The sequence below is a fragment of the Falco rusticolus genome, chromosome 5 (genome assembly GCF_015220075.1).
Source record: "Falco rusticolus isolate bFalRus1 chromosome 5, bFalRus1.pri, whole genome shotgun sequence".
In the NCBI taxonomy this organism is placed as follows: domain Eukaryota; kingdom Metazoa; phylum Chordata; class Aves; order Falconiformes; family Falconidae; genus Falco; species Falco rusticolus.
In genome coordinates this window covers 90180267-90196307 of record NC_051191.1, presented here as the reverse complement: position 1 = coordinate 90196307, position 16041 = coordinate 90180267, and the positions used below count along the sequence as shown (strand labels likewise).

The window sequence follows — 16041 nt, the reverse complement described above, 5'->3', positions numbered from 1 at the left end:
CTTTGACAACCATGGATTAAAACAGTATTCAGAAACAAATCAATACACTGGATGTATTCAAGCAGAAGGCAGGACTGAATAATCTCTGAGAGATGTCCTTAGCAGGCATGTGCTTGGTGTATATGATGTATTTGCTGATAAGGAAATTTAGGATATAGCACAATGTTTGAGGAGTGGATAGAGGAAAAAGGTTTGGAAGATACGGTCCAAGAAAAAGTTACTATAACTGTGTAATACTAAAAAAAGTGAAGATGAAAGTTACCAATAAGTCTCAAAAGATAGATCCTTAAATATATACGGATGCTGCTGTCACAGACTGATCATGAGTTTACAGACTTCATTACTGTGAGTAGTAGCACACACCAGCTGAAAGATACGTGGAAGGTACCTGCTGCCTCTTCAATAGATCAGTACATATTTCTGCATTCCAGAGTTTTTGAGTCTAGCTAGCAGAGGCAAATATCATCTAAAAAGTGTCTGTTGCTACGCTGTCAGTTATTCTCTTACGTATCTCCTTTTTTTCTGCCTAAAAGATCTGATACCATGATGTAAAAACATGCTGTGAGTACAAGTTTATGTTCAACTGACTTAAGCACATGCTTATGTCTTCTGGTATAAAAAGATTTCTTCAAGCATAATTTTTAGAAATCCTCTGGTGTGAAAGTTTACTTTGACTCTGGTCCTTTGTTTTTTCTTTCAGGTCCCAGAGAACTTAAATGCAGAAAAGATTGAACGTGAAATGATGGATAAACTGCCTTTTACAGAACTTATCCATTTCACCCTTCCTTCAACCGAAAACAACACTAAACGCTTGGCTAGCATTCACGAGCTCATGCACTATTGTACCAGCGGTAAAGTGATTTTCTTTTTCATTGATAGAACTTCCATGTTTTTGTTCTGGTTTGTGATCCTGTTAAATAGCAGGAATTTTGGGACAAGTTTTTTCAGCTGCCTCAAACTTTTGCATATATTCCCATTTTTGCTTATACCCTAGCCTACTCTAAACTTCAGTTAAACTTCAGACCTCATTTTCACGGTTAATGGGAAAGGCTATATGAGTACTAAATGTTGCACAACTAAGAGCTGGAAGGATTACAGAACTCCTTTACATATAGACACTTACTAAATTGGGGGGGGGGGGGGGCGGGTAGGGGGGGAGGTAGTTGTACAAAATTCTATTTTGATCCTGGGACACAGAAGAGACTGATGTAAACTGTTATGTCTATTTACCAAAACCCTTTTGGCGGAGGAGCACATGTGTCTTAGGTAGAAGATTTTTATTGAATAATAGAATATATTCTGAAAGCCATCTATGTAAGCTGTTGATTTTAATAATGAAATGGCTTCTGTAGTAGTGCTGTTATCAAACCAAGAATACATTCACTTCTTCAGCCATAATCACTCCTGCAGTTCCCTTTTCCTGGAGTGCGCATACCACCGTGACATGCACTGTGAAACCATCCCAGCAACTACATAAATACCCTTAGGTAGTTTTGAACATTTTCTCTGTACTACTAAGAAATACAAACATCCAAGTCCCTTTGGTTACATTTATGCCATCTAAACAGGCACAGGATTTGAAGGTACTTTCCCAGCTATTCAGTCCTGAAATCCCTTGTGTTGGATTACTTTACACTCGCTGCATTGTTTCTAGTTGTTGGTGCATTCATTTTGGACACTAAGCTGTTAAGTTGTTCTGTATTGCTGTAGTATTCCAGCTGATGGGTATAGAATTTGATGGTCTTCACTGGACCATACTATACTGCCAGACTCTCCCAGCTGTTACCTTAGCTAGAAATGTCTTCACTATTATCAAGAAGGTGATTGGCTTGAATGGGAGATAAGATATCCAACATTTTCAAGATGTGTGACCTGCTTGTGTGTTTATTGTAAAGAGAAAACTTTTCAAACTGAAGATGTTATTTGTATGATTTGGGCACTGAGCTACCTGTTTTAAGGTTCAGTCCTTCCCATGATTATCATTGTTATATTGACACCAATGCACACAGCCATAAATGGGATTTATTATTGCCTTTGCACCTTGCACACTTCTGTGTAAATTCTGTGTAAAATTTGGTCTGAAGAGAAAAAAAAAAAATTATGCTTGGTTGAGAAGCTACAGGTAATGAAAAAGCTTATGATAATGGCAGCATTTTCATGAACTGAAAATAACTAGTTGTTAACTGGTTTGATAAATGCGACTCAGTATTTTAAAATCAACATCATTTATATAAAGTTAATGAGCCGGGAGGTATTCACATGTAGGAAGCACTTTGTTTAAGATGGATTAATAGTCAGGCATATCATTTTGCAGCTTGGAAGCGTTCAACTTCGAATACAGTGTAAAATGTAGCTCACATGATTTGATCCAATACCATTAAGGAAATTGTTGTTGGCTTTAGCAGAGTCGCCAAGAACAATACACTTACATAGCCTTCTATTTATCTTCTGCTGAGCTGTAAGGACATTTTCAGTTAATGACTGTAATTCTTTTATAGAACTTCTGAGTTGGGCTGAAGTAGAAAGAGCCTTCAGAGTGTTTACTTTTGAAAGCCTGAGGCTGACTGGGCTGAGTGACTCTGGTCTCCTGGAGAGCTCTGGATCTATGGTTGGAGGTGATTCTGAAGTGTCTCTTATCCCTTGGGATAATCCAGCCAGGTTTGCAAGACAGCTGAGACAACTCTTCCTTATGGAAAAGAAGCTGCATGGGAAATCTCCAAGACAGGCTGGTAAAAACCTCTTTGTTTTTGTTACTCCTGAAGAACTTGAATCCACTATTTATTTTACCATATCATTTGCTATTGCAAGGTTGTGATTTTTCTTGTATAAATCACCAAATTTTCAAGTATCGTACAGCCTGTACCCTGAGTATCTATGTAGGAATACTAGGTAAAGTCAAAAGGTAGCTGTTTTGTATGACAACATTAACAGTTTATTTCAGCAACTCTTTAAAATGGTATCTGTAGCAGAGTATGTACTAAAAAACTGTTTTGCTGCTTACGATATCAAACATATTTTATAGACATAAAATCCTGAAGACATGCTTAAATATCTTTCTGAATACAGGCTGTTGTGAATTATGATGGCAGACGAGTCTTTACAAAGTCAGTAGCAACCACAGAGTGAAATCAAGTGGTCTATGAGGTTAATTAGATGATTACTAGTGAATGAGTATTAGGAAATGCAAAGAATACATAACTTACACGAGGACTCTAAAAGGTGATACAAAAAGTTGCAAATTAAGAGAAGGTATGCTACGCATTGTAATTACACATGCATACATACCTTTTCCTTTAATTTTTTTTTTCCTTCTAGACTTCTCTCTTCTTTCACATACAGGTTAATCTAGCACAGAATTTCGACATTCAAAATTTTGGGCCAAATTCAGAAGTAGCAGGCAAAGAGGAATATATCTATTAGGTGCTGAAGAAAGTGAGACCAATGGAAAGAAATTGTAATAAGACTAACGTGGTAGAACTGATGTTGTAAAGTAGAAGTTTAAACATCCAGTTTCTATAGTCAAATTAGACTCTCTCTGTATTTGGCCAGAAATATGTGAAAACCCTCAAGTTAAAATCGTAAAGAATGTCTGAGCAATGTTTCAGCTTCATCAGCTTCTCTGACTTCATTTCCAGTCTCTGCAGTTGTATCTGTAGCAGGCTACTGGGTGGTGTTTGAGCCATTGTAACTATCTCGCTCATAGTAGAACAGGAGCAGTTTAGAGAGCAGGAGCTGACACAGCAAAGACCTCTTGCAGACAACGTGGAGTGAATTTTTTGAAAATTCTACATTTTCTCCTACAGATTCTAATCTGGGTCTAATGGGAAGTTGTTGGTCTGATTAAAGGAGCAGTGTTGGCCAAGAAGCAACATCAAAAACAAATGATTGTTTTTCTGGGATGCCAGGAAAGTAGAATTTATGTCAGTTTAAGTGGCTATACCTTTAGGTTCATGATGTTGCCCATGCTTTCCTGCTATAGCTATCTAGGCAACCAGTTTAGATGGGATTCTTTCCTTAGAAGGCTGAGACAGACAAAATTGAATCCTCCTTATCTGCCTCTCTTCTGAATTTCAGCAACCTTTTTTGGGTGTTAGTTTATTTTACTTTTATACTAGTCACAATACTAAATATTGCAGTTATGAACGTAGCTGTCAACATTTCAACACCTCCACGGCACAGAAGCAAATACCAGGAAGAGAAAATGTTTGCTTTCAGGTTTCTTAAGTCTTCTAAAGACACTCAGTAAATAGGTCTAATTTCCAAGAGAAGCAGAGCCTAAAGATGTATCTGGAATGTCTGGAAGCTGAGCTGGTTATAAACCACTTAGGAACAAATACTTCTGCAGTGTTTTCTCCCAGGAAGTGTGTTTGGCTTGTACCAGTGAATTTTGATCAAATATTGACGATCTCTGCCCTGACTCAGGGCATAAAGAATTATACTGACAGGAAATTATTTCAAAAACGAATGGGAATATAGAAGTTAAATTCTCCATGTGATCCTGCTCATACCAGGTGCCCACTGTGATGATGGAATGACTGGTCAGATCCTCAGCAGAAGTAATATTCTGTCAGTAGCTTATAGAACTCTATAAATCCAGTTAATTTTAAGGATTAAAATGTGCATTTAAAAAAAAAAATTTGAAAATATCAAAACAATTTACTTTTCCTTCTCTTTTTATGTCATCTGTGCAAAGGAATGCTGGCTACTGTTTCTCAGATAGTACGCAGAAAAATGGTTCTTCATGTACGAATCTGGAGGACACAGCTTAAAGTATTTTTAATGGTTTTGATCATGCAAGGCCAGCATAGGACAGATAAAGAGGATGATCTGAGTGGGTCCTGCAAAGTGTTCTTTTATTGTTCTTTTTTTTAATTTTATTTTATTTCACTGTCTGGCACTTGTCCGTGGATTTTAAAGTGCTCTTTTAGGAAAGAAGTGTAGCAGAACTGATCATGTATTTATAGGACTAGTGTTGTAAAAGGAAGCTTCAACTTGATGACAACTTCATCAGGGAGGCTCAGGAAATTGCATCACTCTGACCTTAGTGTTTAGGACTGAAATTTCTGGAACACTTCTTAAAATTCTACTTTCAATTCCAGGACCTGCAGAAACGAATGGCAAAGAGGGAAGAGATGGTCTGGCTGGTCCCGTTTTGAACAAAGAATTGGATCATCGTTTTTCTGATATGGCAAGTGTGAGAAACAGAATAAACTGTGCTCTATAGCGTGAGACAACAGAAGATAATGTTCAATGCCAGGACATGGTACTGGGGATTCTTGTGCAATGCTGCATGCAAGTGTTAATTTTGTGAAGTCTGGAAAATAGTGCCGTAACTTTTAAACCCTATGAAATCACTTTCTTTGAATTCTTGGTCTCGGTGAAGCTACTAATTACAGTTCTGTGCTGGTTTCACTGAACAGCAGGGGTCAAATACTAGCATGAGAGTTTGACAGAAATTGCCAAACTGTGTCACACTAGTAAACTCTGTACTTTAGGCCTTTCAGAAACATTTGCCTGCCATATAGCCCTGGATAAATATAGCAATTTTAAAATTACTTCATAGGACATGTTTAAATATTCATAATGGCTTACAGAACTCGAAAACATATAACCTAATAATAAAAATATTTAGTTTGTTTGCCATAAAGAACCCAAGACCAAAAACTTTTGGGAGTAATTGTGTTTTTTATTAAATGGTGTCATACGGGTCTACACATGTGCAGCATTATGCAATTAACTGTGATGCAACATGGGATGCTCTCTATTAAGTCAACAAGATTACAGATAATTTCATACGACTGACACTGGAATGTTGATATTCATTTTTGTTTGCTGTATTTTGAGGTGAGTCTGGAAAATTATGGCCTAGGACCAAACTTAGAAGAAATAAAAAAGACACAGAGGCGCTGTTTGACAGACTGGAGATTTGCTGAGCATTTTCAACCCCATGTTCTTCTTCAGGTATCTGTGAACTGACAATCTTACACAGTCACCCGTCTGAATGCTGTACAAAGAATTAGTAGCAGAGTACAGGGTATATCCTTGCGAGATAATTGATTCAGTTTTATCCCTTTTACATCTTTACCAAAATTGTTCTTCGGCTGTTTCTTGTGCGAAATCTGTAATGGGTTTTTATTTCTTGGTTTGGCCAAATTGCTGCTGTTCTCTTTGTGAGTCTCTTGGATAAACGTGTGATGGAGACAAAATGATCTTGCCCTTAGGAGTGATCCTTCCTGGCAGTTACAGGACTCATTTTTGCAGTGTGTGAAGCACGCTTTGCAAATACCTACACAGTATATATGTTTTATGGGCAAATAGAAAATTTTGTTGTAATGGTACTTCACCCTTTCAGTGCTACAGTCTTCCTTTATAGAGATCTTGCAAGCTACAGAGTAAAACTCATCTTGCAGAAGGACAGAATGACAAATATGAAGGATAAATTCAAGTGTAGATGACTTAAGTTGGTAGGCATTCTCTTGGGAGGATTATTTATTGGATTCTTAGTTCCTGTGCTGGCTTGAGCTTTATATACTGCAATTCTTATTTGATCCTGACACATGCTAAACATAGGTGAAGGAAAGGCTCCTTGGACTTTTTCAGCATCACTTTAGTATCACAACTTTAAAGTGGTCATACATTTCAGTACATGGGAAATTCCTTCTTATGCAACATAAATAGCTAATACTAACTGAACTGTCAATAATTAGCAAATCTAGTCAAAAGATACTGATGGAAAATAACTGCAACACAAAATAACATTTTATAAGAATATTTCCCAATTTCCTTGTACTACGTGTCACATCTGAACATAATTTTTATACCAGCTGCTATTAACATTTCCATGTTTAAAGAGAATATTTGTTGATAGGGAATTATTTCAGTTTTACTTCAGTTGCATAGTTCTGTAAAAAATAATCATTTAAAAGAAGTCTTTCTTCTAACTGTGACTATAAGTTGCAGACTGCAGGCAATGCAAACATTGAAAATGATGGGGTAGTACAGAACAGAGTGGAATAATGTAGAACACAGTAAATCGGAGACATGCAGATCATAGTATAGCAAATGGAATACCAAGTAAACTCAACTGAGCTAAGAAAATAAATATCTCTACCTTGTTTATGATAGTTCTGCCTTTATTTACTATTTATTTAAATACTTTATTATTGAAATTTGTTCAAGCATTTATTTAATATTTAAATTTATTGTTTGTTATTTAGCTGAACCTTTTCATTCATGGTGAGTCTCAGAAGGTAGAGATAATGACTTCCTTTTCTCAGTTTGATTAGTGGTGGATTTTCAGTTTTCACCTGCCTGAGCACTTTCAGGTTGCTGGAATCCAAATGCTTTGTGTACCTCTTGTAGGAGAATGAAGGTCTGAAACACCTTTCGCTAAAAGCTGTGCTGTGCAGCATCTGTGCCTGCAAGGAGGATGTACCTTTATTTCTTTCCTTTTCAGGTTCTTCATAGTGCATCCCAAGACTATAGATGTATTGATTCCTTTTATCATACCCAAGATAACTCTTTGCTAATGGTTCTTCACAACCCTATGAATCAATACCGTTTGTGCCAAGAAACCTGGGATATTGCATTGCACTCTAACGTTGGATTCAGGTAGTTGTTTATATCTTTCATGTCTCATTCAGTCATTATCAACTAAACCCTGCATGGCTATGCTTGGTGCACAGCTTTGAAATTGGAAGACATCATGATGTAACACATCTATGAGAAAGCAAGTCATGCAGGTGCAGAACAGTGCCATATCAAAAGAATTCTCTTGAAGTTTTTCAGAGTGAGGAGAGCCATGCAGTAACACTGTATATGACTCCTTAACACAAACTATAAAGATACATATAGAGCGCACATACACACAAAGTCATATTAGGGATATCCACATCACGAACATTATGTTGAGGACACTTCAGGTGAGGGAGGTTTAAAAAGAAAATTCTGTCTGAGAATATACTTACCAGGTTTTTCAACTACATATACTTAAATTGGGTGAGTGTCACTGGGAAAGCCTTCCAAGAAAATCTAGAAGCCCTGTATTAATATTAGAATAATTTTTTTGCAGAATACCACATTCTTCTTAATTCCTTGTCACTATCGCCTCACCAGTTAGGGGAACATGGGTAGTTGATGTGTCTACTATTAGAGCTTTTGTCAGTGGACCTATTCATTTTGGAATACATTTTTGCGCTGAAACAGCAATATAAATGATGTGGATCCAACAGCTATTTCAAATAATTGACCAAAAATAGAGTATGTGTCCATGTACTGGTATGTAAAGCAATTACAATGCCATGGAGAGACAGCTGAGCTATCTTTAACCATGTCACTCAGGTGCTCTATGGATTAATTAGATATGACTTATCAAATAGAATTTCAAGCAAGTTATCCATTGCAGGGGAGGAAAGAGAGAGATGCTTGTCTGCAGATATCCCTTTCTAAGTGCAGTGCCTCATTAATCAGAATAGGGGAATCTTTTAATGGAAACTTTTGTTGTTACCCATATATTTGAAAAGGTTTGAATGCCAAATTAGGCAAAGCATGCCTTCCTGAAGATATATTTTGTATTCTATTTTGTATCTTTGCTCTCGGTCAAAGAACTTGTGTTTGAATCCATCTCGGCTTTCCAGGCACTTGGACTTAAATTATTTGCCAAGAAAAGAGGCTGGTATGATTAGCAGTGACTGGGACCAGAGCCAGAAGAGATTTACCAACAGAAACACAAAGTTCCTTAGAGAAAAAGCAGTGTTTTGTGGTTTTTGGGCAAATCTACTACATGTCTTCTCAGTTGATTTTTTTTTTTTTTTTTTACACATATATAACAGCTGAAATCTTCCCCAAAAGGTAGTGAAAGATGGTGTGTTCAAGTAAACCTGGGTCTTGCATTTGGATGGACCCAGGCAGAGCGGTCAGTGGTCTCAAAGTCTGTTACACAAGTACCTGTTGGAGCCCAGAGCTCTTTCACTTTGCCAGCTGCTCTTACTCTTCTTTGAGGCACTGGACATTGAGGGCCTTATTCAAGATACTTAAACACCTTGTGCCCATTCAGCTGCCTGGTACATCTGGGATGGCTGCACAGGGGTGACACATGACATGAGACCCATACTCTTCTGGCACAGACTCTGGTAACCAGGTCACATACCCTAGTACATCTAATGTGTCACTTCTGTTTACATACACTGGGTAATACCTCATCCCAATGGTGTGTAGTTGTTATCCTGTCTGTAGGAGCAGAGAGTGAGGAACCAGAGCTCCTCGGGGAAGCATTTCTCCTTGAAACAACAGCTCTTCATCTGTGGGGGGCTAGAACAATTTGGCTGGTCACCTTGAAAGAGCATTGAAACAGTCAATTCAACGTCAATTGACAAATGGGAAGAGCTCTTGATAGCTGCAAAACAAAAATGGCTAATTTTGAATCTAAAGAAGGAATGAAGCCTGTTCTCTTGTAGAGACATTATATTTCAGTTGGGGATGAAATAGCTATATGCTTCCTCCTTCTTACTCTTCCGTATACCCTGAAAACAAGGTTCAGCCATTAAAGATAGTTTCTGCTTGGGGCATGCCATCCTTTTTAAGTGACACTTCATCAGGTTCTGTTTTAAAGCAGCAAGGGGTTCCTAAGAAACTGTCATGAAAGCTGCCGGGAAGGTTTGGCTTTGCTCTTGTTTCATAGACATATACAGTGTGCTGTGTATGCTGCTTGGTATCTTGGGGAGCTGAGGGCTCTCACTTTGTTCTGTTATCAGGCATCTGCACCTGCCTTTTCTCTGCAAAATAATCAGCACATTTTCTGACCTAATTCAGCCTTTTTACTAAAGATCATTTCAGATTACCAGACAAAGTATCATAAATATTTGCTAGTATATGTTTCCAAGCAACATAACATTTCTGTGGAGGAGAGCCTTTAAATACCTGGAGTGCTTCAAGCTGTTGCCTGCAATTAGCTTCCAGATCCTGCTGAGTTGCCAGAAGCAAGAACAAACCCTACTCATTAATTAAGCAGTAGTATTGCTAGTTTTTACCTTTGTATGAAATAACTGGCTCCTGATGAGTTCAGTAACACTTTGTTGATTTTCCTTTTATTAAATTATATATTTTTTATAATAGTTTAAATTACTTTTTTTTTTATATATTTAAGAGTCACGTTCTCACCACAGGAGAGTTACAAATACACAACAGACCCTGTGCTTGACTGTCTGTTAGGAATTCTTCATCTGGGTTGACTTGTTACCTCTTTATTGTGACAACTTGTAGACAACAGACCCACTTTGTCGGGTTGTTCCATAGTTGCTGTCTGGAATATACTTCTGGTACCTGCTAATCAGTTGGTTAGAGTGGGTCCTGTTACAGCAAGCTGACATGCAGGGGGAAAATGAAATTTCTTCTGTTGCAGCAGCTTTTGCTCCTGGAGATCCCAGTTGCCCTTCTCTGTGGATATCAGGTCCCCTATTTATGCAGAACATCTATCAGTACAGGAATTGTATTGTTCAAAGGATCGGCAATAAGAGGCTGCATGTGAAATCTGGTGGATGCTGCTGACCAAGGGGATCCAGAGGCACGGAGAGCCGTACCTGCGGTGGGACAGCTGTATAAAACATGTCAAGGCTGGTTAGGATAAGTGGCTACTCTATCAGGGAGCCAAATGAGTTCAGACGTTATCCAAACTATTCTTTTGCTCAAAGTTAATCTTAATGACATTTGTTTAGTGTTTCATAGTAAACACATTACACAAGTTACTGGAAAAGAATAATCCTTTCTGAGAAATGATTCTGAGTCAGACACTAGCAGTAGTGACATCAGAATGTATATTAATAGAATGTGTATTTTTGACTTTGAATGACTGTTTCATTGCCCTAAAATACTTTCCATGCGAATAATTTCTTTTTTATTTATAACGTATATTCATCTTCAGGTTATTCCAGTACTGGAAACTCTAGGGCCCAGCCTAGTTTTGCCTTTTGTTTTCAGCACCATTGTTTTTGTAGTTTGTACATTTTCAGATACCAGCAGAGTCACTTTGTCCTTACTGAGTATATGACCAAGAGTTTCTCCATGCAGGTTTCCCATAGCAGGCTCCACCTACATTGCAGAAGCTGGGAGAGACTTGTGTATCTCAAAGCTGTGCTGTGCAGGCAGCCTACATAATTCTCTTGGACATATAAATGTAATGCTGCAATAAGAACTTTAAAACTGTCAGGAGGTCAAGAATTGGTTGGGCTGCCAACATGTTCACAACCAAAAACTGTAACGCATACAGAGCCTTTGAATGAAGTTTAATCATCTTGAACTAATAAATGCAAAACATTGTGAAGACACAACAATTGAATCTCATGCATTCTTTAGAAGCCCATTTTAGTTTTGCACACTTGAAGAATTTTACTTTGAAAAATTATGGTAATGTTCCAAACAAGGGGTTGAGTGGCAACTGCATGCAAGACTTCCAGGCTTCACCCTACCTTGGAAGCAGCTGTTCACAATGAAGCAGTTTAGCAGTCATTTCAGACACCTTTGGAAGATTAAACAATACAACTACAGATACCAGCTGCAAATTCTGGATCAGTTTATCATTCAGTGCTCACTTCAGCTTGATTGTGAATATTCTCAAATTATGCCAGGCTATGGTGTGCTAATTCTCTAATCGGGATTTGGGAGACAATTTTCAAAACACTTTCTTGTCACACCAATAAAGAAGAGCTAGAAATTAAATAGAATAACATCTCAGTTGCTGAACAAACAACTGAAGCGTATTCTAAAAGACAGTATCAGTCAAGAGCAACTAAGAAAATAAGTTATCCTGCTGGTAAAACAGTGAGGAGAGTGAGTCTGAACATTTCTTAAACTGAATGTCACTATGTTTTCTGACTTTCTGGATTTTCTTTGGGAGCAGGCATTCTTTGGAAGACGCATTTCTGATATCTCTTTGCAGAAAGAGTAACTGAAATCCCACATGTAAGATCTCTTAAGGAAATGCCAGCCAGGCAAAAGTACCAGGTCCTGTAAAAAATGAGAGAACCCCCCCAAACACAAGCCTTCTCTCAAAGGTTATAGAATAATATTTGTGTAAGAAACAGAGAGGCCAAGTGATCTTCTTTGACCTGAAATCACATTAGTCAAAACGGTCTTATGGTAAATAGAGGAATGTTGTGCTTTTCAGGAGCTATCTTGAGCTGGTGGCCAACTCAATTGAAGACTGGGTGAACGAGGAAGAAGTCAAATACCAAGAAGATAAGATGGCTAAGGAAGTAGAGTCTCTTAAACTGGAAAAAACTATGGCAGAAGCACTTTCTGAATTGTCTGCATGTGCTGTCAGAAGAACTGGCCTCCCTAAGAAAGCCAAAAGTGGGTATCTTTTTGTTTTGTCCTCGATAACTCATTTTTCATATTGGGTGCTGAGACCCAAAGTTGTTCAGAGCAGAATGGTGGGGGTTTTGGTTTTTTTTTTTGGTGTGGGTTTTGTTGGGGTTTTTTTGGGGTTTTTTTGTGTCCTAACCTTGTTTTGTCATCTGTATAGACATAAATATGTTTTGAAATTAATTAAATACAGGTATTTAAATATTCTGCATCGCATCATCCTGTGTTCTGAAAACTGGGACCTTTAATGTCAGTTTACTTTTGCAATAGCTGTGTTTATTTAATCGAATTACTTTAAGGATTACATGCAAATATGAATCTTTGTTTAGATGACTGAACAGATGAAGAGGTGAGCAGTAGTTAAAGTTGGCAATGTGGTTCCAGAAAATTCTTTTTTAAAAAGGGCAGAATAAAATCTGGAACTCGGAAGCTGTGGGCTGGAACTGGAAACTGGAATTGGCTAGACTGCAGAGCAAACTTTAATTATAGGCAACATTTTGGGTAGTGAGAATTGTAAGCAGTTTATACAGTAACTGTTGACAAGGCAGCAAAATCTGAAACCCCTTTTTTACAAAAGAGAACTTTTGTCTAAATTGTCTGTTTGGATATTTAAATGGCGTTAATAATGACTTGTTGATACTTAGCCTTTGCTTAGTTGACCTTTGAGAATGCACTTTGAAACCTTCTAGTACTAGCAATTAGCATTTACAAAAATAGGAATGTTATTGCTCAACTTAATTAACATGTCTGATTATAGTTTGTAGGCTGAAAGGACAGTTATGACTTCTAAATCATAATTTGTACCTATCTAGCTGTCACAGGAGCTAGATTGAATCTTGCCCACCTGGTGCCTGATGACAGATATGATTTATGGAGTTCACTTGCTGAAAGAAGGAGATAATTGCCTCTGGCTGGGATGTGCAGATGGGCAACAGTGTCTTTAGCTGATTACAGTTTCACTGGCACTGCTTTAACCCACACTGCAATTTTTACTTTTTAAAAATACAAAGAAATTTAACTAGAGATTTCTGATAGAGTACTTTAATATTTTCTAACAGGTAAATATTGGGTATCTGAGCATGATATAAACCCATGCACCCTCTAGGTATCTCTAAGGTACCCTTTTCATGAGTCATAGATGCTATAAAGCCCTAATAGTAAACCTAATATCGTTTTTCTTTAGTGCAGGTTTGAAGGTTCTAACAGCATTTATGAACTTTTTTGTCTTGAAAGGTTGTAGTACCTATGACTCTGGTATTGAGCTTGTTCGTGCATTTGGTTAAAGCACTGGATCAGAATTGTGGGACAGTGATAGTAGCAAAAATAATAAATACTGCTTATTGTTTATTCAGCATTGCTCATCTGCCTAAAAAAACCTTGTTACAGGAGCAAAGCTTTCAACAACAAAAAGCAGGGAGTCAGTCTTTAAAGTTGTTGATATATTGTTTAGGATATTTTGTCCCCAGTTATAACTATCAAGTAATACTAGTTGTCAGATAAGTTTCTTCTAACCTGAACAGACTAAAAATAATTAATGTTTTCTTTACTTTTACGCTTCTACTATTTTCTAATGGGTATTTTTTTAATTACTTGTACATTTATGTTTATTTTTCCATTTAAAAAAATTATTCAATTTTCATGTATTTATAACTTCATTAATTCCCCTTTCATTTATCAAAGGCAGCACATCAGCAGGATCTGAGAGTATGACAGAGACCATTCCAGAATCTCAATGCAATAATGAAAAAAATCCTTTTATCAGAGAAGGCTCTCTAAAGGTGAGGCAAAAATATGTATGTTTCTGAAATGGACTAAATAACACTGCTTTCCCAGGAAGGTAAGGCTTGACTCAGTCCTCTTAGATTTTCTGCTCTTGGCTTTTTTTTGTATACTTTATTTCTTGTTTTCTTTAATTTATTCCTTATTGATTCAGTTATGTTGTTTTTTTAAGGGAAGACTGTTTGGAGTTAGACTAGACATTCCAAAAGCAATTCTTAATTGCAGTACTAGGAAATGAAAGTTATGGATAATATCCTAATTCTTGTTGAAGTCTTCTGGTTATAAAGCTATAAAAACTTAAGTACTTCCATGAATCTGGATCTTATGTACCCAACTCCTACTTTCACTATCCACAGCTTTTTGAAGTTAAAGAATGTAAATGTGGTAACTCGTAGTTCCCTTGTGACAGAGAACCCCGTTTTATAGATGTAGACCATGGTCATGCACTACAGAATTGACTTTCTTAGGTTCATGCACTAAGCTTCTGGCTGAGGTAGGTGTTAAGCACGCATTTTTTGAAGGCTTATCGTTGGCACAATCATTAATCTGCACAAATATAGCTTAACTGATGTAATCCCCTGCTTTTTTTGACTCCTCACAGACATTATATGTCTCATCTTTCTTATCGTGTGTAATGCTCTGCACTTAAAGTACTGATATTGGAATGTAGATATGAAATTGTATTAACCAATTCCTGGGTACTCAACTTGAGCTGGCACGGCTCAAGGTAGGCTAATGCCTAACTTGTAACTGTGGATGCTTACCATTTCTTTCACAGAAGTGCTTGTGCTTTGGTATGCTTGGAATATGGAATGCTACAAATCTCTAAATACTCTGGGAAATCTCAGATGTCGTCTGATACAAGTTATTAATTCCAGCATTGATACCTCATTCCTCTTTCTGTAAAAGAATAAAATCATTTTATCTCATAGTTGCATTTTGGGAATAAACTAATAGCAGCGATGCGTTCTGATTTGGTGATAAACATTGTGGGAAAAGCGCACAATGAAATAATTATTTTATGACTGAATGTGTAAGATACAAATAATCTGATATGTCTCCTGTGGTCAAGAGTGATTGATCCTGTGGGTTGAATGAGTCAGTAATTTTATGCAAAATATAGTTAATAACATTGTAAAACTTCAGGCACGTTTGAAAAACATGTCTTAGAGTGACTTAGAACATTGATTGCTTTGAGTTTGCTTACTTGTGCTCTTTTCAGCATGGACATATGAAATATCATGTCATACAAACAGAACAGCAGTCTTTTGAATTCCTAACATTTAATGTAGGCTTGGAAGCAGGAGCGGGACCAATTACTAGAGAAAGAACTACTTAAGGAAGAAAAAAAAGGAAAAAAAGAAAATTTGGGAGGTAAAAAGAAAGGACAGGAGATAACAATACATGAAGAGAGGAAAGGTTCCAGCAAGAAATCTTCCAGAGAGAAGTTTAAAGATGACCCAGCAAAAGCCCCTGACCTTCAGGAGGATCCCAGCCTCCCAAAACCACATCCTGAGAAAGTTTATAAGGTAAGGAGTCATATTAATTGCACCATGTTAGGGAAGTACTAACTGTTTATGTCATACAGAGAGCGAAGATTACAGCAAAGCATCCGTTGTGAAATTGGAGTCCAGGGCAAATTAAGCCTAACTAGGTCTTGTTTAACACCACCATTTTAGCAGCAGATGCTTTCCTAAGACTTTTGAAAAGCAGTGTCTGATGTTTAAGGTTATCCTACACAAGACTATTGAATTAACTTGGATGGGTTTTAGTGTATATGACACGAACAAAAAGATAAGTTGATTTTATGCCCATGGAAAATATAATTATGGGATGCATTTTGCCTAAAAATGTGATTTTCATAGGAAAGGGGAACATAAAGACCTGTTCCAACTCCCACATTCG

The 16041-nt window shown here is 37.2% G+C and overlaps 1 protein-coding gene across 1 annotated transcript in view; it reads left to right on the top strand.

Annotated features, from left to right (window-relative positions):
* Window positions 1–16041, top strand: part of SPAG17 (sperm associated antigen 17) — a 111794-nt gene that overhangs the window by 45225 nt on the left and 50528 nt on the right. Inside the window, exons 13-20 of the mRNA XM_037390739.1 lie at window positions 701–851; window positions 2499–2729; window positions 5100–5188; window positions 5845–5961; window positions 7457–7611; window positions 12161–12345; window positions 14038–14135; window positions 15429–15665. Coding sequence (XP_037246636.1) covers window positions 701–851; window positions 2499–2729; window positions 5100–5188; window positions 5845–5961; window positions 7457–7611; window positions 12161–12345; window positions 14038–14135; window positions 15429–15665 — 1263 coding nt within the window. The remainder of the gene's footprint in view (window positions 1–700; window positions 852–2498; window positions 2730–5099; window positions 5189–5844; window positions 5962–7456; window positions 7612–12160; window positions 12346–14037; window positions 14136–15428; window positions 15666–16041) is intronic.